This window comes from Sinohyriopsis cumingii, chromosome 1 (genome assembly GCF_028554795.1).
Source record: "Sinohyriopsis cumingii isolate HCF-2022 chromosome 1, ASM2855479v2, whole genome shotgun sequence".
Classification (NCBI taxonomy): Eukaryota; Metazoa; Mollusca; class Bivalvia; order Unionida; family Unionidae; genus Sinohyriopsis; species Sinohyriopsis cumingii.
Genome location: NC_142961.1, coordinates 98,260,127 through 98,286,138, shown reverse-complemented (window position 1 = coordinate 98,286,138; position 26,012 = coordinate 98,260,127). Strand labels below are relative to the sequence as shown.

General features: G+C 37.9%; 1 protein-coding gene across 1 annotated transcript; it reads right to left on the bottom strand.

The window, feature by feature from the left end:
* Positions 1–16,759: 16,759 nt before the first annotated feature.
* Positions 16,760–25,561, bottom strand: LOC149807412 (small ribosomal subunit protein uS10). The gene is made up of 3 exons (XM_089966500.1): positions 25,430–25,561; positions 20,452–20,545; positions 16,760–17,077 (listed from the first exon to the last, which is right to left on the bottom strand). The coding sequence occupies exons 1-3, from the start codon at positions 25,430–25,432 to the stop codon at positions 16,821–16,823; spliced, it is 354 nt and encodes a 117-aa protein (XP_089822626.1). The 5' UTR covers positions 25,433–25,561; the 3' UTR covers positions 16,760–16,820.
* Between the last annotated feature and the right edge of the window lie 451 nt (positions 25,562–26,012).

Sequence of the window (26,012 nt, the reverse complement as noted above, 5' to 3'; positions counted from 1 at the left end):
AACTGGTGGAGGACAAACCCGAGGAAAACCCCGGTAGGAACCACCGACCTACGAGAAGCTACTGGCAGCTTTCTCACATACCCACATTGGATGCCGCCCGAGACTAAAATCCACGCGGACAGAGGCGAGATGGCAGTAATCCATAAAGGCGAGCGATTTAGATCACTCGGCCACCCGGGGGTCTCATGTGGATAGAAACATGCAAAATATATATATATATATATATATATATATATATATATATATATATATATATATATATATATATATATATATATATATATATATATATATATATATATATATATTACATTTAAATTTTTCTTTGTTTCTTTCATAGCTTAATAATCTCTATACAGACACAATTGTACCCATTATCACACGATTGGAAATGAAATCATCCCGCTTAATATAATGGAGATTTAACGTTGCCATTAAACTCTCCAAAAGGAGGCGGACTAGTGACTTATGGATTATAATAAAGCTACCACAGTTATAATGTTTATCTCATTTCACCCTACTTCTTGTAATATGCTGGAAACGACAATGCATCTTGAATATTTCAGTCATGTATCTTCAGAATTATAGTGAAATGCATTTTAAAAATTAACAGGGCGTGCTGCTGTAATTCGAAATTTCACAATACACACAAACAACAATGTTGCCGTGCTCACTACAGAAAAACATGTGCTACTGAAGCGACGAGTAATTCGTCATAAATAATAAATGTTTCGTCCTATGTCAATACTCCACGCTTCAGGGTTTATAGCAGTATGTATCCAAATGTTCATCCATCCCAACAAGAGTGGATTTCACCAATGGCTATATACACATCTCTCTCTCTCTCTCTCTCTCTCTCTCTCTCTCTCTCTCTCTCTATATATATATATATATATATATATATATATATAGGCAGGGCGGGTTTAAACCAATACGCGAACAAGGCGGCAGCATAGGGTGCCAATAATTGGGGGTCTCCACAAGCGAAGTACAGTGTCAGGTTATTCATTTATTGTCGTTATATATGTAGACTAAAATTAATAAATTCTCAAGCCGAACAGTTTATAATAGGCGATGCCCATCTTGCGGGGGGGGGGGGGGGGGGGGAGGCGCAAGGCGGAAGGTTTACCTATGGCACCACCAAATACCCTTGTACCGGCCCTGCCTTCGGGCGACCCTATCACGTCCCATAGGATGGACGTGTATGTATGTATGTATGTATGTATGTGTTTGGTTAGGTTTTAAGGTACACCAACACTAAAAAGGATATATTGCGTTGAGTATGACAGGTAAATGAGATAACTACATATGTGTAAACACACACCGCCCCACTCCACCCCCAAAAATACATAAAATTAGCTTCAAGTGGTAAGCACAACTGAATGTCAAGAAAGAAGTTCAGATACTGCCATAAAGACCATTCTCCTTTATAAATTTGATTACCCTATTGGCATAAATATTGTCAAACATTTGTTTCACTGTATTTAATAGAAATGATCTCAAGCTTGTTTGTCGTAGATCAATATATCAATATAGTTAATGAAATAGCGTTTCCATAGCAGGGGAAACAACTCACGTTGTCACTGGACATACTTTGTGGCGATATTGGATGTGTACACGTATTGGTTACATGTAGCTAGAATAACAAATATCCCGTTGAACAGTCTCATATACAGAATAAGAATCACTTAGTTCTGTTTTGATGCGATACAATTTATAGTTAGTATCACCGTCCCATTTTCACTGCCATTTTGAATCTGTGTAAGGTATCTTGCAGTTTGATAGACTAACGTGAAATCTGTGGAAGGTACCTTACAGTTTGAATTATTAATATGAAATATGTGTAAGAAATGTGATAGTTTGATTAATATTAAATCTTTGTAAGGTATGTTACGGTTCTAAGGATTAAATGAAATTTATGTATAGTATCTTACAGTTTGAAGGATTAAGTGAAATGTGTGTAACGTATCTTACAGTTTGAAAGATTAAAAGAAAATCTGTGTAAGGTATCTCAGAGTTTGAAAGATTAAGAGAAAATATGTGTAAGGTATCTTACAGTTTGAAGGATTAAGAGAAAATATGTGTAAGGTATCTTACAGTTTGAAGGATTAAGAGAAAACCTGTGTAAGGTATCTTACAGTTTGAAGGATTAAGAGAAAATATGTGTAAGGTATCTTACAGTTTGAAGGATTAATATGAAAGCAGTGTGAAGTATCTTATAGTTTGAAGGATTAAGTGAAATCTGTGCAAGTTATCTGACACTTTAACGGATAAATATTACATCTGTGTCAGGTATCTTACACTTTGAAAAATTAATATGAAATATGTTTAAGGTATTGTACAGTCTGAAGGATTAATATGAAATCTGTGTAAGGTATTTACAGTCTAAAGTATTAATATGAAATCTGTGTAAGGTATTGTACAGTCTGAAAGATTAATATGAAATATGTTTAAGGTATTGTACAGTCTGAAGGATTAATATGAAATCTGTGTAAGGTATTGTACATTCTGAAAGATTAATATGAAATATGTTTAAGGTATTGTACAGTCTGAAGGATTAATATGAAATTTGTGCAAGGTATTTACAGTCTGAAGGATTCATATGAAATATGTATAAGGTATTGTACAGTCTGAAAGATTAATATGAAACATGTTTAAGGTATTGTACACTCTGAAGGATTAATATAAAATCTGTGTAAGGTATTTACAGTCTGAAGGATTAATATGAAATATGTTTAAGGTATTGTACAGTCTGAAGGATTAATATGAAAGCTGTTTATCTATCAGCTTTAAGGCTTATGACAAAAAGCTCAGTTTGCAGCGATACTGGAATATTACAATAGAAATTAAGATTTTATTTACAAAACTTCCAGTCATATACAAACGGGCACCTGACCTATGCCGCGACAGAACTCCCTGAAATTCCCACATAGAAAATTTCATCAAATTGTCAGCACGTTCGTTTCCAAAGCATTTTAAACTCGTAAACAAAGTTAAACCGTGAACATGAATTTTAGTAAATATTGTAATGAAAATATGAAAAAAAAATCAGGTTGACACAACCCTCAACATGACAAAAGTTAAGTACACAATATAAATTAAATATACATAACACTGGGTAAATAGACTTAGATTTGCTGAAAATATTTCGGTATTATCTTGAATCAGGTGTTTGGGAAGAGTTCAGATCACCGTCAACAGTTTTTTCAACTTTCACACCATCCTCCGATCCGTTTGTGAATGTTATCCTCTGATCCATTGGTGTGTGTTTGGAAAATATCTTTGTAATGGAATTTTATTTACCTGGAGTATGACTGGACTTGTATTCATATTATTATATTGTGAGGACTGAATCATTTTGGTGGTCGTGGTATATCAGCACCATATATGCTATGAAGTGCCGAGTACGTTTGGTACACACACCCCTCCACATAAAAAACCAAACAGAAAGGCAAGCAAGTGTAATGTGTCGACACCCTTGTCGTCTTTAATAGTACTATATGTAGGCGCTATGGTCGACCTGTGAGTTTACTGACCAACAGGTCTCACTGACCTCAACGTTTGGTCAAGGTATACGGTCTTGACTGTGCAGAAACATTTTTCTTACTAGACTTATCATTTCCATGACTTCCGACATTTCGACCCCAGAATATATAGTTTCTTTTTTTATCACCTTAGGTACAAACCAACGAAAGGGTTTGGTAAAGGAACGTACTCTATAATAAAAGTCTTTTTGCCGAACCTAATTTTATTGTGACATTGACCTTTGTGCTTCTGGCTCCAAAATGAACAAGTCTGTTTGATATCTTAAGTACCTTCCATCCACCAATTTTAGGCAAGCTACTCAAGTTAACATTCATATAAAATGCAACATTTTCATCATTAAAGCGACTTTGACTTTGAGCACCAAAATCAATAAATTTCTTTCTTACCAAAAGTGAAAGCCATCCCCCAAACTTTGGTGAAAGTATGTGGTCGATAACTAGCATTTGCTTGAAGAAACCACTTTTCTTCTCTTAAGTTTAGTGACCTTAACCTTTGAATGTATAACCCCCAAAATCGATGCGGTTCTTACATGACCAAAATGCAAGCCACCCACAAAGTTTGGTTCCAAGTTTATAATGCGGAACCAATGTTATTGTACAGAAACCAAATATCCTCTTTTAGTCAATGGCTTAACCGTTAGTCTTTTAACACCCCACCATCAGAAGAAATGGAAAGCTCTCTTTCTTAACCCATTCATAAAGTTTGGTTAAAGTATGCAACGTATAATTAGTGTTCTACAAGACCATGTCTATTATCATTCACAAAAACCTTGACCTCTGACCTTTGGCCTCAGCGATCAATAAGTCTGCACTACTCCCAAGCAGGACGTTACTGTTCCTCAACCCAACTAATAATTCATGATAAAGTAGCATCTTGTCTCTGTATCTCTCCAAAATGTATCCCACCGTCTAGCCGAGAACCCCACGGTACATTTGCTACAGTATTTGCAACCCTTGCAAGGTAAGCGACTCAAGCCATCAGCACTGGCATGTCGAGTTCTGGGGCGATGTTCTATCACAAAATCATACTCTGACAACTGCTCCAACCAACGGGTCAACTGACCCTCGGGCTCTTTGAAGCTCAAGCGCCACCGCAGGCTACTGTGATCAGTGCGTACCTTGAAATTTCTGTCATAAAGGAGGTCTTAAAATAGCGAATAAAATGTACGACGTCCATATGCGCACGACGAGTGACACAATACTGGCATTCTGTCCTGTCCAGACACCGACTAGCATAAGCTACTACTCTTTCTTTCCCATCTATATTCTGGAACAGGACAGCTCATATGGCTTCGCCACTCGCATCTGTGTCCAGTATAAAAGAGCGAATGAAGTCCGGTACAGCCAACATTGGTGCAGAGGCAAGCGTTTTGCGTAGTTTTTCGAATATCGCCTGATGTTCTTCTGTCTAGCGGAAAACTGAGTTCTTTGTCGTTAGCTGGTGTAAAGGAGCTGCAATTTCAGCAACGTGTCCTACGTACTGCCGATAATAACTACAAAACCCAAGGAACCTCCGCACTGCGGTAACTGATTTTCGATTGGGCCATTTCATAACAATAGCACCTTTCTCAGGATCAGTGGCAATTCCTGCCGCTAAAATAGTATGACCAAGATACCTAACCTGTCGCGTACGGAGTGTACATTTGCTGTGTTTCAACTTTTGGCCGGCCCCTTTCAGACAGGTAAAGACCCGTGCTTGTCTTTAAAGCAACTGCTCGAATGTGCTTCCTAACACTATCACGTCGTCGAGATAAATCAGGCGAACTTCATATTGCAACGCGGCTAGGACGGCTTCCATTATTCGCTCAAAGGTCCCTGGTGCGTTGCATAAACCCAACGAAATGACTTTAAATTGATAGAGACCCCTTCTCGTTGCAAACACTGTCTTAGGCCGATCAGCCTGCTTAGTTTCTACTTGCCAGTACCCCGACATCAAATCTAATGTCGAGAACCAGTTCATGCCAGACAGTGAATCGAGACTATCATCTATTCTAGGAAGAGGGTCCACATCCTTCTCTGTAACTACATTTAGCGCCCCGTAGTCCACGCAAAACCTCTTATTCCCATCTTTTTTTAGCCATTAATACCACTGGAGCAGCCCAGAGGTTTACCGACGGTTCAATAATCCCCCTTTTCAGCATGTCGTCTACTTGTATGTCAATCTCCTGTCGGAGATGGAACGCTAATCTTCTGGGTGGGACTCGAACTGGCGCAGCATTCCTTGTCTTGACAGCATGCTTGATAAAGTTTGTTCTGCCCAAGTCGTCATCATCTGTAGCAAACACTGCGCAAAATTCACTTAACTGTTTACTTAGGGTGGCTGCTTGATCAGGAGTCAAATGGACTCTTGATCTCTCAAACAATTCAGACAAATATAAAGGTAGAATTCTGTTCGAATCCTGTCTAAAACGGTCAACATGGTTGCACTGCCTTCAGCACAACAAACACCAGCCTGCATGTTTACCACCTCTTTTGTCGCGTTTATCAATCGTATTGGCACTGGGCCGTCCATTGTCCTAATGACGGCTCGCGCAACAAGGATTTTCGTTTCATGTCTAAACAGTGATAGAGGCTCCAGCACTGACTCGGTAGCTAGCTTCCCACAACCAACATTTGCCATCCAACCTCACGTGATAACTTCCCTTTCTGCCGGAACAATGATGTTTTCAGCCAAGGTGATACAATGACAGCCCAAAGACCCTGCAAAGTAGAATGAGAGCTTTAGTCCCTGCATTTGCAGTGTACACTGTGTAATACTAATGTCGCACTTAAGCAGACGGAAAAATCTAACCCAAGAATTCCATCGGGCCTAATGTCAGTTACGACTAAAACATGTCGCCTTCTGACGCCTTTTCCAAGTAATCAAAAATTCTGCCTGACCATAAGTTTCAATTTTGTTACTGAAGGCACTGATTAGTTGGCTATCCACATTGCTGAGTTTTGGCTTTCGATGACATAGTGCTTCATACTGCCTCTTGCTGATAATAGAAACAACAGCGCCTGTATCTGCTAGCAAAGCGAGCTCCACTCCATTAACAAGACATTGAGTATACAGTCCCGGTTCTTCGTTTAGATAACGTACAGGCTTGGAATTTTCTGTACTTTTTATCTTCTTAGAGTCTCCTTTTCGTTGGTCTCTTTATCTCCACTGTTCGTTGTATTTGTTTAAAGGTTTGATGCATTCGCTTTGGTAATGACCCCAACCATTACAATTCCAACACTGGACCCCTGATCGCCTTGCTTATATTCGGACAGGTGTCAACGATCTAATCTTTCCTGATGTTCTTCATTCAACTTCTTATTTTGTTCTATTAATTTTTCTACTTTTGCTTCAAGATGTTCGATTACAGTTTTATCTGTACTCTCATCACACCTGTCTGCAAACTGATCATAATCCCTGCAAGCAGAACTTGCTGGCTTCTGCTTTACACCAGCACGCAGGAAAGCCTCCCTTTCGAGCCTATCTCTGATTAACGACTTCTTGAAAACTGCTAGGGCGATGACCCCAAATTTCAAGCTTCAGGATTTCATCTTGTACCGTCCCTAGTAAATGATCTTTTGCAAGCCTATCGCGCATATCAGGTGTCCAATCGAGATATGCCAACGAAACCAGTATTTGGATCGTATGGCCTAATTCAGAGAGCATTTCCCTCTTTCTCCTGAAATAGCTTCGGAGCTGTGCCTTGTAGTACTCATCTTGGTTACGAGGCGCAAAGCGGCTTCCAAGGAAGTTCTCAACTTCTCAAATTAGACTTTACCGGACTGTACCTGGAGATCTGTTAAGACTTGGAGAGCATCTTTCCTTAAACACACAGCAAAGTGCAATCCCTTTTTAGTTTTGCTCCAATCATTAATCATTGCGCAGTGTTCGAAATGTGTCATATAGTCAATACAAGGTTGAGAACCATCGTAAGTGTCTGCTTTAACTGTTGCCTTAGTTCGAGTTATAGCCGGAGAAGAATCAAACTGTTTTTCCAGTGTCGACTCCCTAGGTCACCTCTGAGCATTGCGTCTCTCTTCCATCTTTTATCTTTCTGCGGTTCACGACCAAACTTTCTCTTAACAAATGGCCCAAGGTTGTGACTAATTTTTCGAACTTCTCTTTAATGAGGGTATCTATAGTCTCGAGCAAACTATCAGTAGGCGAGCTAATAGCTCTCTTGGATACTGGATACGTGGTTGGATTATAACTGTCCGACCTCACGTTCTCAGGTGCAGTCCGCCTTTATAGTTTCGAACCTCAGATCTTCAGACCCGTCACCAAATGCACGTGCATTGACATCAAATTTATCGGCCTCGCATGTAGTCGAGGTCACAAGGAACTGGACATCACTGTCTACGTCCACAAATTTTATCTGCCTTGCATCAATAGGCAACAAGAGTCGCCAATGAACAGATTGTGATAAAGGCGTATCGATTAAAGAGGTAGGTGTACCACTGCCTGTAGCCATTATAATAATTCCCCTTCAGTATTCCCTATTTGTCTGTCGCGATGTACTTTGTAAGAAACTGTTGCCAACTACCAAGTGCTATTCAAAACAGATGTATAGGTATTTTTGTTGTTGTTCTTGTTAATGTTGCTGTTTTTCATATTGCCAAATCTGTTAGTGAATTTCAATAAATTCAGTACTAAGTTTAACTTATCCAAATCAGGTTCAAACAGATGTAAAGGTTTGGTTCTTTTTATTGTTTATTGTTTTTATTCTTACTGCCAAATCCGTTACGGAATTTCAATGAAATCAGTATAAAGCCTATGAATTTAACACAATATAGCGGGGTGGGTGGGTGGTTAAATAAGGTTTGTTTTTCAATGGTCGTTATTCACAAGGACGCAGACCAACGTATCAAGTTTTCAACTGCTGGGAACGGAGCAGGTCTGTCAAAACAGAAATTATGAATTTTAATCAAATGAAAATATAGCTAGATGAACGATTATCTTGGCAAGATCTGTGCCTATATAATTCATGCTATTTTAACGGAGGAGGATGGCATTGTCAAACATACGTTGTTGATTAGCAGTTCTTCTATTCTTAATTAAAAATTATGCAGCCAATTTCATGAATCTGGCATGCCCAGGACTCCATGGGCAATAATTCTGATATTGTTAGATCATTCCAGCTTAGTTATCTGGGGAAGAGTCAGCCATTTTGCCCAATTCTATTTTCCACGTGTCCACAATGTAACACGATGATTCTTAAGCACAATGCGAAAACTCCAAAACTAATAGGTTAAAAGTCATAACTGAAATAAATAAAATGGATAAATACAAACACCAAAACATTTTATATTTAGATGGAAACTTTAACAAAAAAATATTATATAAAATTACTGATTACATTGTTACAACTACGAGGGCCTGTGGCCAAGAGGTAATGATTGGGAAATAATAGTAAAAAGGGGCGAGAGGTGGGGGCAATGAGAACTATCCATAGTAGTAGTTACCCAAAAGGGAAATTGCCCCGGCTACCTCACGATAAGTAGATCCTTGAAATTTTTTTCCATAAAATCTTTTGTTTTGAAAATTAATATCTTTAATCATTTCTCTGTAGAAACTTAGGGAGAAAGGACAGGGAATTCCTGTGTGGAAAGTACGCGACGAGGAAGCCATGGGGCTAAGTCACATGGCGCTACGCGAAGTGAACAGGCCTATGGAAGAGTCCGGAATAATACCCGCATGGAGGACATGGGGACTTACAAAACAAAACAAAACATAACCTTTGTCTCGCAAACACAACTAACACCCGTACAGTCACTCTACTGTACAGGATAACCCGAACGGGAGATAAAGTATTTGGCAATTGTTTGGAAATAAAACATCAAATAAAAGGTAGCCAAGTTCGAGGGAGTGAAGTATGGGAAAATAAAGAGTATATGGAGCTCTCTAGAACACAGCTGACCCTGGCTTAATATTATCAAGCGAAGTGTGACACACTATTATAGCATACACCAAAACAATAGGTTTTTTCTTTTTCTCTAAAATTAGCGCATCGTCACTTCACAAAAATTCAAAATTGAAACAAATCAATCAAATAAATTATAAGAAAACGCATTAGATCCAGGTTATAAGGATCGTAAAACAACTGGGTACAGATTTGATATAGAAGGCAATCCCTACACGAATACAATTATAGCACGAACAACATATAGCATACTCACCAATAGCACACACGGGATATAGGGACCTCCAGCCAAGGTCAAAAAAAAAAACAAAAAAAAAAAAAAAATTAGGAGAGGAACTCCGAGTAAGGTGATAGAAACCTATTCGGAAGACCAAATCTATAGAAGACACTAGGAATGTAAATACCCCGTCAAAATTTTGTACCAAATTCTTTATCAAAAGCAGAAAACAAGCAACATATCGGGGGGCTTCAGAAATACATAAAACACTTTTATCTTGGGGGGGGGGGGGCATCTGTCTGGTGCCCCCCCCCAAAAAAAAAGATGCTTCTCACTCCGACCTTTTTGCACCTGTCAGCCCTCTCATCAATTTCACTTTCTTGTCCGTATCATCGGTCTATTTTTCATCCGAGATAAAATATTTAGTCTTTAATGAACATCAGCATTCAAATTAAACATATTTCTTAGAGCAAATAAATATATTTACTTTCGCAGATTAAATGTTGCGAAACCAAAATAAATTTTTTAAAGGCACTCTGTTAATAATATTTATTTATTTGATTTTATAGGACACATCTTTCTTTCCAAATTACGAACGAATAGTCTGTACTAAACATAATAAAACCAAATCACTTGCAACACAATCACAGAACTATTTACTTAACGGAGCGGTGTCAAACCCTGCTGCGATTCCCGCTAGAAATCAAAAGATTACCCCAAATTTCCAAAGACTTCCATACAACTTCAGTTGTAAATTAGAAAGCCTGACATGTCCGATCTATACATAAATTTTACTCTAATCAATGCAAGACCACAGATCTTACAACCTGCCAAATATCTATGAGCCGCACATCAGCAGGGTTTCTCTTCATTAGGTTTCCGTACCACTAGCAGTTCACGCCGTTGAAACTATACAACTATCCCTTAACTCAGGGAACTATTTTAACTATGCCATCTTAGGCCAGTAAAAGAAGTTTTCTAGGCACATTTCGCCAGTACAACTGCATCACATTGGCCACCATGGGGACATAAACGGTATCTGCCAAGTCCCTTGTTATTGATTCCATTGTGTAATTTACAGTTTCCTACTGTAAATTCTGCCACTGCAGTCACACCACTCGATTTTAATAGGGACTTTGTTATTCCAGGGGCACTCATTCGGTTTGGACCTGAATTCACTACTGTAATTTGAACTAAATTAATTTCTTGGTAAAAAGGTGTTAACATGTTTCTGCAAAATGTAAAATTATCCATACTCATTATAGCGCTTCCGGTGTCAAAATATTTAGCTTCGCGTAAATTTTGCATGTAGTTTGTAATCCCATAATGTCTAAAAAGAAGCCATCGGTTTTGAAAAATACTCCAATTTATCAAGTTTGTGCGGCCCGTAGAAACCCCACAACTGATCGGCCAAACGAGATCCATTACCAACGTGAACCGCACAAAAAAGCCTGAAAATTAGTTTTTGTTGCAAGAGAAGTTTGAAGTTGTAGCTGCTAAATACAAAAATTAAATAAAACTATATATGTGCTAAAATTTAAAATGAATATGCAAGTGAATTAAAAAACGTTTGCAGATGTTAGTTTTAATCTGCTTACTTGCAGTAATTAGTTCGAATTCTGTGTAGACAATTAATGTCACATTTAGAAATCATTGTCACATATGCGACAACTCAGCAGAAATCTTGACACATTTAAATCTCTCTCTCAGTGAGTTTGAAATGGAATCATGCAGGCTATATATTAAAAGGTCGATAGATTGCAAGGCAGCTATGGTTCTGTGAAAGGTACTAATAAAAGCAGGTGCAATAACAGTCCGCTTTAGCAACATATTTTGTTTCTGCAACGAAAAGACATCACATGGTGGAGACGTGAAGGAGATACGGCGGATACCTATTAGTATCTCCAGCTAAAGCTTTTTGTTTCATGGAACTCAGAGTGGTCCTATTCCTTCTGGGGGCAATCAAATAAGTTATGCCACTTCGTTGAAGGTGACGGAGTCGTGCAACATTTTACGTCTCGGTCCATATTACGTGTTTTAAAGGTTGTATACCTGTCATAATCCTCAAAGAGGAGTTTAAACTCAACATCTTAGATGGTGTCGTCTTCCGCGATCTTTGAAATATGGTTTGCATATAATTCAGTTTGGTTTCTGCTATGAACCTTATATTGCTTTGTCTTATTGCATTCAGAGAGTCGCTGGCTGACAAACCCAGCAGTGGACACCAGTCCGCATGCCAAAACATCAAAGGCAATGATGGTTAACAGAATCTAGATGCCTTTGCATCGGTGCCTAGTCACGGCTGTCAGTGTGATATCAACAACATCCACCGCGTTTTTTTTAATTTATAAAAAAAAGCCCCAAAGCTGTTTGGCCTCTTTTCGAATGGCTTGCTTAATATCTTAAATTTTTTAAGGCAAAAATCCTCTTGTCTGTCTTTAACTTTTGTGTATATCAACATTAAAATTCCTTTATAAGGAGCGTGATATGAAAGTTTCGTTAGTCTGGAGAGGCGAGGGAAGTGGCGATAGGGTTGAGCTGTGATGCAGACATCTCTAACATGTTGATAAACGCTGGGATCTTGGGTGCTGTGGACGTGCCTGGTCTTACTAATTTTGTATCCTGGTCATACACAAATTCAGATTGGGAGTAAGGTTCCCGCAGTATAGTCCACTGTAATTTTAGGCATGGAAGACAGTATTGTTTTATTTGAGCATCTTTAGGTTGTAATACCCAGCATAGCAGTGACCACAGACAGGGCCTGCAATAAGCACAACAGAACATTTTATGCTGGACAGGTCGCAAGATTTTACCAAAGCTGTGGTAAAGCTTTTTGATTAAAGCATTAAAAATTATGTTTTAGCAATCAAAATCAAAATAATTACATCAATAATGGTCCTAGGGAAGGTCTTGAATGTACAAAAACAGTTTATTTCAAACAAAGAAAAGATAGCTGTCCAAGGTCAGATCACTCTAGAATAATATTGTACCAGTCGTTGCTGCGACATCCAAAGCAAACTAGGTTACATGTATTTCGTTTGTGATGGAACTTAAAATTGGCACCTATTATAGGCATAAACATGAGCAGACGACATACCAATTTCGATATTAATTCTCTCTACATGAATGCTAGCACAAGTGCAAGGCACTCACCAACAACCGCAGCCAATGATGCATAACTGATTGGTTTCAGCCTGCTCACAGCAACAACACAAAACAGTACCCAGTCATGGGTGGTATTGCAGTGTCGCTTGCAGTCATCTAGGTTTCATTATGAGAGCAGAGAACTGCAAAGAATAAGACAGCTATGGTCATTAAGTTTCTAACCAGCCAATGGCATTGCAAGCGGTCCTCAGGAAGAAAGACATGACTGATCTGGTAATTGAGAGCAGAGCTGCTATCGCTTTTCTGCTAGTGTTCTCATCATCCCAGCCAGCTGCTCCGGGTGCCTTATTTATAATTACTTATGCGCCATCAGGATATGGACTAGATGCTGAAGCTGACTTTGAGCAGTCCCCAACAACTCCTCCGATTGCGAGTACAATCAAGCTTATATTAACACGGAGTGCTGTGAGAATGATACCCTGCTTGCGAAAGAGGGTTTGCAACGATCGGCGAATGGTTTTATCCTCAAAGACAATGTCATCAGCCTCATCTTAGTTTCTTCATAAGATAGTTATGGCTTTCTTAAACGCGTCTATGTAGTTTTAAATTTTGGTTTTGATGGCATTGTTTGCAATCACACCATTGTGAGTGTGCAGACCCAAGATCCCATACTTATATACCTTGTAGTTGGTTGAAGAGCTAAGTACATACCTTGCTGATGGCTGAATGGAGGTTGTTGTTGTTGTTGTAATGGGTTTAATGCCATTTTTCAGCACAAGATAGGCTATACATGGCAGAAGAAAAACCTGGGAAAACCCTGGAAATAACCACCAACCCACGAGAAGCTACCGGCAAGCTTTCTCACATACCCACATTAACCGGGCCCGAACCCACGCAGAGGTGAGATCGCAGTGATCCGTAATGGTGAGCGCTTTAGACCACTCACTCTGGCCCCCATTCCTTGAATGGAGGTAAGTGGGTATATACCTACCTTTAATTGGTTGTTGTTGTTGTTGTGGGATTTAATGCCATTTTTCAGCACACGATAGGCTATGCATGGCGGCCAGTATTAATGGCGGAGGAAGAACTCTGCGAAAACCCCTGGAACCACCAACCCATGAGAAGCCAATGGCAAGCTTTCTCACATACCCACATTGGCCGAATCCTAGACTCGAACCCAATCAGACTGAGGTAAGATGACAGTGATTCGTAACGGAGAGCACTTTAGACCACTCAGCCACCCCCTCCTTGAATGGAGGTAAGTGGGTATATACCTAACTTTAATTGGCAGAAAGGAGGTACATGTAACTGGGTATGTACAAACCTTGTGTTTGTTGAATGGAGGGCAGAATGGCATATCCACACAATATAAATATATTGTAGCACAAGACACATTGTTTAAACTGGTGTGTTCTGTTCCATTCAGCCAAGCACCCACATCCCCTGGCTTCTGTAATTTGTGGAACAGAAGGTTATTACAGAATTGCACTATACACAACAGACATCTTAAACAAGTTGCTTCAATACATAGACACCAAACAGATTTATATATACCTACCTTACAATTCAACAAGACAACCACTTAACCAAAATCTATCAAATTTAAAGTCATAGGGACACAGACATACAACTTCATGCTGGAAATCAAATGATCACCATTTTCACTGAGTACCAACTAGACATCACCAAAAGTCGTTTAAAGAAAGCCCCATGTTGATATCACCATAAATTCAGATGGAATGTTGGATGTTTAAGAGGCATCATTTTCATCTGGGACCAATTAGATGTAATAAAAAGTCAATGAAATCGTCTCCGATATTCTTCAGCAATAACAAGATGTTTAGCACCAGGGCATCATGCTGCAGACATGTAGCATGATGTCCCACCCAGTCACATTATCCTGACACCAGGCCGACCAGTCCTAACACTAAATTCTTAATGCTGAGCACCTAGCGAGGCAGCTTAAGTACCATTTTTGCAAGTCTTTGGTATGACTCAGCCAGGGATCAAACCCACAACCTCCTGCTTCCAAGGCAGATGCTCTAACCACTAGGCCACGGAGCAGTCTAGTAAATACTGTAGCCAAGAGAATAATATGCATGTCACTGGTGACTGTACATCATGGATACCAGGCTCATGAAAAGACCTTGAGGAAATTTATCTTCTAACTGGTAATGTGACTTTTTTTAAAAAAAACATCTACAGTTGTCATTTAACCTATTAAAGAAATAACTCACAATTACATTTTCGGTACATAAAATTAGAACAAAAAAAACTGGTTTTAATTCTTCAAAACTGTTAATCAACAGAAATGCAGATCAATTTGGAGAATTCATTGGTTGAATGCATCTTATTTCTTTTGTTCCTTAATATGTACACTTATTGACAGCAAGATATGAAAGCTAAGTTTTAATTTTAAAACTCAGAACTAAATCTGCATTCCTCCAAAGAAATAAGATCAAATGTGATAAACAAGAGTCCTTTAACTGGACAGACCGACTACTGTTTGTTTAGGGCCAACCAGACATGGGATGAATGTATGTGTAAAGTTTAGTGGCAATCATCCAAGCAGTGTAGCAGTAGCATTAAAACCAACTTGTCAAAATGGACCAATTTATGAAAGACAACTGACAACAGGCCATCCCATAAGATTCTTTGGTCGATGACCAGTAGACCGAAAAAAAAACTGATTACATTCCTAAAAGTAACATCTTTAATTTATTAATTTTCAAATAGATAAATATAAATGCAATTACTTCAGTAATTAACTGTCACATACTTATATTTATACAAGCCTTAGATGGTAGGTCAGCCCAAGAATCAACAGTGGAAAGATGTACAGAAAGATGGTTATCACCGAATTATATACAGTACATGCATCACATTTTAGTTTGCCCATTCAATCTGGCGGAGGACAGAGGGTCTTGGGATTAAGTGCCAACTATGAGTAGTGCAAGTCCACTCAGCCAATTATATTCTCCACCACTGTTCTAGTTGAAATCCACTAAATCTAGAAGTCATGGATTTTACTGCAGCCATAGTGGGTGTTGTGGCATCCCTAGCAGTTTCTATTGTACTCACTCCAAGAGTCGACACACTGAATAGATGGGATAACCCTTCCTCCCAGTCACCCTTAACCTCGATCCTAGCAGGGGTCAATTTCATACCTTAACCTGTACAAAATATAGTGGTAACATTAAATTAATTTGTCCTAGTTTCTCTTTTATTACATTACAGGCCATCTTTTTTAGTTGACAATACATTCTAATAGAACAACTTTTGAAATCCAAGAGACATCACAAGTGCAAAGCACTGAAATATATGATCAAACTGCCAAGGTGTAGATAGGTTAACATATTAGAACCCATGACTGAAAACATTTAAGTGATGAAACTTTAACATCACTTTCATCTATCTATACATAAACTTGTCAGATGAACAAAACCAGCAATAATTATACATCTTACATTATAGGTTGTACAATGCAGTATCATGTGCTTCGTACAGTCTGCATAAAATTGAAAGGTCTGCAGTAAAAGTAGACAAGTGTCTAGTTCCTGAGAAAATGTGTTGTATATTTGTGTTGAATATACTAAGCAGACTAATAGAGATCATCTTTTGCATAGTGCAGTGTATATATTTCATAGTGTTTGTTTAAAAGCACCTCTCTTACTTGTTAAAAGTTAAAATTGCTATAATCCAACTTTGTAAAGTCTCAGCATTCACTGCTTGCAAATTTATCATTCATATCTCTTAATACATATGCATGAATGCTTTTATGGATAACTTTCTAACTGGGATTAATAAATTTAATCTGTCCACACAAACCAAGAGGGATACAATCCTCAATCACCAGTATGTCCTGTCCATGATGGAAACAGCATGATAGGATTAAGGTCCACAATCGATTTGTTTATTTTCTGTAAAATGCGATGTGTGTAATGTACATTCTGGCAAAAGTTATGTTGAAAAATCAAAATTAAACAAAATGATAGTTTTGCTGTTTCTTTATTGAATATTTTCTGTCCAATATCAATATGCCCACGTCATGACCTAAGCATCGGCAATTGTAACTTCAACCTCCACCCCAGGTTCAATGCTGATGGATGTGATCTGCTTCACAATCTCTGAAGGGCTGTGAAGATCGATTAGACGTTTGTGGATTCTCATCTGAAAACGATCCCATGTCTTGGACCCCTCACCACAAGGAGTCTTCCTGGTGGTGATGCGCAGAATCTTTGTGGGCATACGGACAGGCCCTTTGACCTTTAAGTTCTTCTCCTTAGCACCCTTGATGAGGTCAGCACACACTGAAAGTAAAAGCACAAGGTAAAAAGCATAAAAAAATGAAAATAAAAATGCAGCCAAATGACCATGAAGCCAGATATTGCTTATTTGGTTACATAATTAATCAAACATTTCACTAAGACTTGTTTAGTATAGCAAGAACACAATCTTGCCAATACTCTGAAATCTGGACCTACCCATCACTTAATTTGGAGAGGGGGGGAGGGGAATTCCCAACCTAAGCATTCAGTTCTAGATAAGACCATGGTTTTACTGTAATGTAAAGACACTTCTATTTAAACCATATTACAAAATTAGTGCTGATCTACTTGGTGATTTTGTTGACCAACCACTAATATCCCAGCTGTCAACCTGCTGGAGAATTGTGCAAAATCGTAAGAGATGGCAGATCTGTGACTGGCATGGCATCTGTTTTGTCCATCCAGTACAGTAGTCCCCCTCTTGAACGGCCCCCACTGACCAGCAGCCACCAGCTCCTTACGGCCAGAATCTGTTGGCACTGATGAGTTTGTGTTCAAAAGTACCCCTCGCGAAAGGCCACCCGGCTAATGTGACCAGCATATTAGTGCAAAATTATAAAATTTACCCCTCACAAGCGGCCGCATTTTATTTGAATATGTATCCAGAACCAGTATTGTATTCATAATGTGTGTTAAGTAATCCGATTTCTGTTTCCCGATGTCGGGTTTTCGTTACTGAAAGAAGTGTTGAGTAAAGTACATTTACCACTAAGGTTAATATTATATCATTTATGCCTCACAAGAAGCCAAATTTATTCCATAAAAACCGAGAAAGACTCAAATTTTAATCCATACAAAAGGGTACGTACATGTAATCCAATTAGTCTTACTGCTGTGTTATCATAAGATGTCCGGTTTAGTCACTCTGATAATTGTTAAGATTACAATTATCGAACAGTAGTAACAGCTGAGAGGTGGCAGTATCGATGTACAATACTCAAGTCAGCAGGAAAATGGTTTAATAGCCTTTATGGCTTCCCTTAGTAAGATGTTGAGCTTGTTCACTTTGGTAATCAGTGGCTATTACTGCTGACAATAATTGTCAAAATTACGAATCCTAGCGGCCGCAAGGTCAAATCTGCGTGGTGTTAATGGTACATATCGAAGCCGTTTTGGCTTCTCTCACTTAGTGTAAAGAAATGTATAAAACAATAGGGTACCAGACTGCGACTAACGAATCACGTGACAAGATCACTTCCTTTAAAAACACACGAATATTTGTTTAGATGCATACAAAATTGTTTTATCAGTATTGTAGTTGGCAACATGAATAACTTACTGCAAAAAGATCAACATGTCATCGAGGAAAATAAAAATTCTCAGTTTAGAGGAGAACGTGAAAGTAATTCAACTGATGGGGGGGGGGGCTCGTCGAGGATCCTTGCAGAAAACTAACGTCGGGAAGACTCAGATAAACAATATCGTGAAAGATAATGAAACAATTCTGCAGAAGTGGAAAGGTGAAATGGACGGAGAAAGGAAGATTGTTTGAGCCAGGAGACGTTTGTATCCTGATTTGAAAGGCAAGAAAAAGCAAAAATTTTGTCAGTTGAATTGGGATATGACGACTTTACCGCAAGTAACAGATGGTTGCACAGATTTCAAGTGCGACACAATATCAAGAGTTCTGTCATAAGCGGCGAATCAGCTGATGTTAATAATGAAGTTGTCGAAGATTGGAACAAAAGACTAAACGACATATGCAGGGGATATGACAGCAAGGATATTTTTAATGTGACAAGACTGGTTTTTTTTTTTTTTAGACTGTTACCAACAAAGTGACAGATGATGTGAACTGTAACATAATTATAAAGACAGTTTTAAAACTGTATCAATGGTTATTCATAGCATTCTTTTGCAAATGATGACAAAGTTTGTTTTACATTTATTTCACATCATGCATGTGATTTTTTAATTAAAATATTAAATATTTAAAATTAAATGTACTTGTGACTTTTTTCATATGTATTTACTATTCACATCTGTCATCCCCCTCTAGAAAGGCCACCCGCATTATAAGGCCACTTAACTGCTGCATTAGGGGTGGCCTTATAAGAGGGGGACTACTGTATGTACATGACTCATATTTAACACCACTTTTGGACTCAAAATCGTTCAGAGGTATCTCCATTAAGACTTTCCCAGCTCCAATAATTTGATATCCTTCATAACTTTACAAATTCCTGCCATCATCACTATCATCAGGCAGCATATGCCTAAAGATGAAGATGAATCAGCCAGTTTGAGTTTTCTAGGTAGCTGTATCTTAACATATATTTGTAAAACTTTCTTTTAAGGTTCAAGCATGATGTAATGCTCATTCCAGGGCACTTTATACTTCTTGTTCCAGGGCACAATGTGCCAATCAAATTTAGTTAAACAACAATTCATGTCAAGTGGAACGCCCCAGTGGTGTAAACAGCTTCCTACCTGAAAAACAGATGTCATGACAAGTGCTACAATACATCAACTGCATCTGATCAAAACAAAGGCCATAGTGGCTATGAAAAGTCCATAGTGGCTATGAAAAGTCCGGCATCTGATCAAAACAAAGGCCATAGTGGCTATGAAAAGTCCGGCATCTGATCAAAACAAAGGCCGTATTGGCCATGAAAAGTCCTGCATCTGATTAAAATGGGGCAGCCTGAAATGACCTAAAAGGTTTAAATTGGTGACAACAGATTGTTTGAAAGTATTTTTGTTACCTTGTTATGGGTAAGAATGGCATACAAATCTAATCAAGTCTATATCTGTCTGTAATCTGAATACTGGAAACAGATCATTCTGTCAACACACATAAAAAGGGCACAAACTACCACTGACAAACCTTCTCAAGATGGAAAGACCATCAAGTTTATATGTGTATTGATAATGTATTGTAACCACACAACAATTCTGGTTTCAATCCAGCAGATCCTTCAGATGTTATGTGTGTGTAATTAGGATTTTTAATGTAGCTTCTTTTTTAAAAATCGGTCATATCGCTACGATGTCTGCAGTGTGGCAGTTTATAGAGATGTCTAGCACTGGGGCATCATGCCGCAGACATGTAGCATTATGTCCCACCCGGTCACATTATCCTGACACCAGTCCAACCAGTCCTAAACTAATCTCATAATGCTGAGTGCCTTGCAAAGCAGCTGTTAGTAAATCTTTGGTATAACTCGGCCAGGGTTCAAACCTACGACCTCCAGCTTCTGAGGTGGACACTCTAACCACTAGGCCACTGGAGCTGTCCAGATGTTATGGTCTGGAAACGAAATTGGTAACAGACGTGTTACAACAAAATAGACACAGGCTAATATACATGCCCATTCCACAAAAAAGGGAGATAACACTGACTACATGGAGTATACCTTTTTCCAAGCTCTTCACATTCCGACTAGTAAGGGTAATACGAATCCTATGTATTGGGGGCTCGTCAGCTGGGGCCTTTGTATCCTTGTATGACTGTAACGACAAATAAATTCAACATATTTTCAATGTATTACATACATCACTTTTCTGTAATATTTCATGAAAGATCTTCCACCATAAAATCTCAGCTTGTAGAAAAATGTGCCCGACAAATCATTATACACGGAAAAAATTTAAAATTTTTGCACGTGGTACGATATAAATGAATAAAATACATTATTCTTTCCTTATTCTTTGGAAGTAAATCCTAATGTAATAATCTCGATGAGTTAATGTTCTTTCATAGCTGCCAACCTTCCAGGCTTGCAATTAGTGAAAATAGGGATAAAAATGAGTGAATTTGGACATGAATTTGTGAAAAATACCATGACAATAACTCCATCCACTGTCTTTCGATACTACACTATATCAAGGTTGCAATATAAAACTAAAACACTACATATATACAGAAATATATCTGCATTTCTATTTATTATGGTATTCACAAACTTCACTTTTTCTTGTGGTTATTTATCAAGACATGATACTGTGGCAGACTTGAACTTCCTCGACTGCTTGAGCGTAAATTTTTTTTCAAAACAGTTCAGGCTTCTTGCCTGCTGGTTGATCTTGGTGACTAAAATTTGCTGACAAACTTTCTGCACCTAAGGAGGCACTAAAGTCTGTCTTATTTTTCCTCCCTAGAGAAAATACTGTCACTGACACTGTTGCTGTGAGGAATGCACTGGAGCTGCAGCACCTTTGGTTCTTCCACAGTAAAAATTGGAAGCGATCTTAAAGTCCGGGAACATTTGTCAGAACAAATGTTTAGCATGGACTCCAGCTGATAAAGGTAGATTGTGTTCAACAAGAAAACTCACAAATGATGCTTCAGCGTTGGTAGCTTGTAGGTTTTCCGTTGAAGGCTTAAAATTTTCCATAGCTGAAATCTGCGAATTCTTCATTTTCCAAACTTCTACGTGTTTTCTGCAATCGATGTGCATCCTCACATCTTCTCTGCCATATGCCCAATACAAAATTTGTGGCACACTGTGCAAAAAGCATGATGTATATCAATGTTTAATGGCAGAATGCGCTTCCAATTTTTGATACATTCCAAATTAAACTTCGCTTTTTGAGCAATACATTTCTTTTCCTTGGTGGTGAAGCCATTTTCAAGATCTTACATGCGATGCAGAACGGTAACTCAAATCAGTGTTGGTGTAGCATGCATGGAGCAAAATTCCGGTTAGGCCCTAGGTTCTCTCAAAAGCATTTGTAAAACTACTCTTATACAGATAGATTAAAATAGGCTAAAATGCATGCTACCGGGCCAACTGTACTAATCAGCTGTAGTTCTACTAATATCGCTACCAGCAGTACCGGACCATTTGGGCAACTGCCAATATAACGACTAGCACTTTACGGGAAATCGGTTATTTTATTAAAGATATAAAATAATTCAGAATTGGAGAATTCGCGAATTATTTGCTTGCAGCATGAATCCATGAATCGTAGAAAAAGTCGTGAAATTCATGCCAAATTCATGAGGGTTGGCAGCTATGTATAAGCTCATTCACTTATAAGCTGACCCACAGAGTGAATGGGCATAAACATTAAAAAGTGCATGACCAGCACATAAGCTGACCAATAAACTTAAGACATCACAAGAATAATGAGGTAACTTCTAAATGCTTTTATTTGGGCAATCTTATATTAGCAACAATTATACATGTACCTCTCTCAGGGTTGATATTGTTACATGGAACTTTTAGAAGTTACTTTAATTCGTTTTAAAAGTCAACAATTTATATTATTTTCTGTTTTCTTATTGTTTCTGCCCAATTTAAATTTGTGTAGAAATTTGATCGAACAGTGATGAGAACTGAGCAATCCCGGGTTGATGTAAGAGTACCATTTCCATTTTGACTCTAATTATTCTTTCTTTATGCATTATTGCATTAGAATTTTGTATCAATGCACCGGTAATAATGTTTTTATTTTTGTCTTTAAGTCATAAATACCGAACTCATTAAAATGTGATCCTAGCATGACAATGATGAACAATAGTGTTTGGTTCAACACTAGCATTTAGGCTAGTGACCATATTTATGTAATGGCACCACCGCATGTACAGTGATGGTTGTAGCTTGCGCTTAATGAACTACATCATGATGAATCAAGTACGTTCCTTGGATTCAAATCATAAGCATCACTGCACTAAATTTAAACAATATCATCAAGATACAATAATGCACTTTCAAAAATAATGCTTTGAAAATTATTATAATAGTGTAATTTCTGAATTGTGGTTTGCTTTGATGTAAGCAACCTTACACCCAGTTTTACACAGCTACAGTAATCTTACTAATATTATGGAGTAAAAAGCAACTACACCTCAAAGTACTGGTATAGCTGCCCAAGCCAGTTTCAGGGTCTGAACGATTAATTGGCCTGGTTTGCTATTGGAAAACCAAAGAGAAATCCAACAATATAAACAAAGAAGATGCCAAAACAACCAGCTTTCTAGTGTGTGGAAAATTATGATTTTGTTTCAGCCAAAACACATAGTCCTACAATGTAAGACGTATCACATGTTATATATGTTTTAGTGCCAAGTTTTACTGCCCAAATAACAGCCTTTTGTAGCATGTTCCAATGCCAACAAGTAATCAAATGTTCCAGTAATATCTCACACAATTGGCAGCCCATATCAACACTCTTCCAAAAATGCACGTGTACATAATATACTTACTGTGCTGTCTTTATCCTGGTCGAATCCAAATCTGACACTTGCAAATGGATGCATTTTCATGTTCCATTGACATACATTTGAATTTAATGAATGTGACAGTAGTCGAGGTATGTGGAAGCATGTTCAAGTGGGGGATATGTTTCTTAAACGAAATGAAATGTTACTGTTCCAATAGGCCCTATAAAGATAATATATTTTTTATCATTTCGTTAAAGATTAACAATTCAACTTAACCCGATTTTGGCATTCCCGGCTTCCATCGCTTCCTAGCCAACTGAAATGTAGGCCAATGAAACTTGAAAACATCCATTTGCTTGTGGGAGAATATGAAGTTATTATGAAAAGGATATCAGAGTAAGTGAAGTCCGACTAATACATTAAAACTTTAATTTGTAGAAAAGCACAGATATGGGCTGCCAAGTGTGTGAGATATTCCTGAAAATCGGACTTTCATTATAATGTCAGTCGACATCAAAACATAAATATCAAGGCCAAGGTCTAGTCCTACAATATAAGACTAATCACATGTTATCTACGTTTTAGTGCCAAGTTTTACTATCAAATAATAGCCTTGTATAGCGTGTTCCCATGTCATTTGACATCGGAACAAGTAGTCAAAGTTCCAGGAATATCTCACACACTTGGCAGCCCATATCAACATTCTTCCACAAATTGATATGTAATATACTGTACTGTTTTTATTTTATTGGAATCAAAATCTGACACTAGCAAATGGATGCATTTTCATGTTCTGTTGACATGCATTTGAATCTGTTGTGAAGGTAGTCGAGGTATGCTGAGGCATGTTCTTGAACGAAACGGAACGTTGCTCGCAGTTCCAACAGGCACAATAGTTTTATCCATTTCGTTAAAAAATAATATTTCAACTTAACCCAATTTGGCATTCCACGGCTTTCATCACTTTCTAGCCAACTGAAATGCAGGCAAAAAATCTTGAAAACATGTCCATTTCGTTTGTGAGAATTTGAATTTATTAGAGAAAAGACATCAGAGTAAGTAAAGTCTGACTAAAAGATTACTACTTTACTTTGTAGAAAAGCATCGTTATTTGCTGCCAGTTATTGAGTTTCCTTAAAATTTTACTTCTGTTACCATGTTAGTCAACATCAAAACACGCTACACAGCGCCGTTAGTTACGCAGTAAGATCCAGACACCCAAAACATAAATATCAGCATAGAGGTCTTGCATGTAGGACTAGACAGAGGTCTTGTACTGTAGGAATACCACAACACAAAACTAAAATAGATTGATGATAATCTTACTGGATCTATATGTTGAAGTTTATCCTTTATTATTATCATTCTTTCATCAACATACATGTACATGTAGCTGAAATGTGATCTGGAAGAACGTAATTTGGGAGAAACAGTGAATAAGGCAAAATCTACATCTGATATTCTATTATAGTCTGACCCATTTGTTTGTATCCCCCTGCAGATTTCAATAATGGAAACCTTTAATTTGATATAAAGTGCAAGGAACTTAGTCAAATCATTAATGTATACTTTCTAACCTGTGAGTAGATTGGCCCTAACACCATCATCATCTGCGCGTTTCATGTTTAACGGAAGTTTTCAATATAATAGACGGACATGCTCGAGATCCATTTCCAGGACAAGTTCATTTTCAGCAAAGGAAAAGGGCAACTTTGCTTTCACGTGGATTTAAATAGCAGTTTAATTTCTGTGTTCCTATGTGCAAAGGGATATATTTCCAAACTCTCAACGTTACGGTAATTTACGGAATTATCCGACAGTTACCGAATAAGATGAACTACGTTATTATGTTGTCTGATGGAAATAAACTAGCACATAGTATACGCATATGCAATATGGCGCCGTGTTAGTATGAAAAAGTCCGTTTAGCATGAAAGGTGCTGGGGATGCCAGTATTAGTGCCACTCTGGTCAGTCAGCTTAGAAATTATAAATCAATGATTTAATTGACTTAGTTGTGTGCAATTCTGATCACATTAAACGTTTTCGTTATTGATATCGGTGGGGGAGGTACAAACAAACGGGGATATATAGTAAAGACATTAGAATACAATTGTCTCGTTCCACGTGTTCTACACAACGGTCCCTACTGTACCTTTACTCGTTTGCGATACATAAATCTGACATACAGCAATAAATTGTGACTATTACACTGTTGTTTATTACCATTTTAATTTACTCCTGGCCGACGTAATCAAAGACAAATTCAGCTCTTTGAACAGAGGTGAGCCAGTCGCTTTCTCCCAACCTCACATGGACTTGAAAAGAACGATTGGTTGCTCACTATAGACCAATGATACACAGAAAATATATGAACATTTTAAAACTACTCCTTACTACCAGTCTGAAATTTGGTTCATGCTCATTTTGATCAAGGGGTACAAATTTGATCCAGAATGTCACTGGGACAATAATAGTCAAGTAACTGTCCTAGTTTAATATTCATTTGCTGTGAATTTATTATTTATTTTTTATATTTTATTTTCTAGATATTTAATATGGAAAAATCTGTTTTAAGGTTCAAGATTTTGGCGAGAGTACCTGCAATTGGTATGGTATGTACTATAATAATACGGTGGTAATGAAAAGTTTATTCCAAGAATACATCCTGGATATTTCAACCAGCAATCTTCAATCATATACTATGCCCAATAAATCAGTATCTACTGTTTAAAAAAAACAAAACAACATGTTATTATATTGTTGTTAAACAAATATTAAATTTTAAAAGGTTTTGTTACGCAGTGTT

What these genes read in the sequence shown, in the direction of transcription:
- LOC149807412 (XM_089966500.1), bottom strand. An exon ending in TGTGAAGAGCTTGGAAAAAG is followed by an intron (nt 17,078 to 20,451) that starts GTATACTCCATG and finishes TTTTACTTTCAG; the next exon opens with TGTGTGCTGACCTCATCAAG.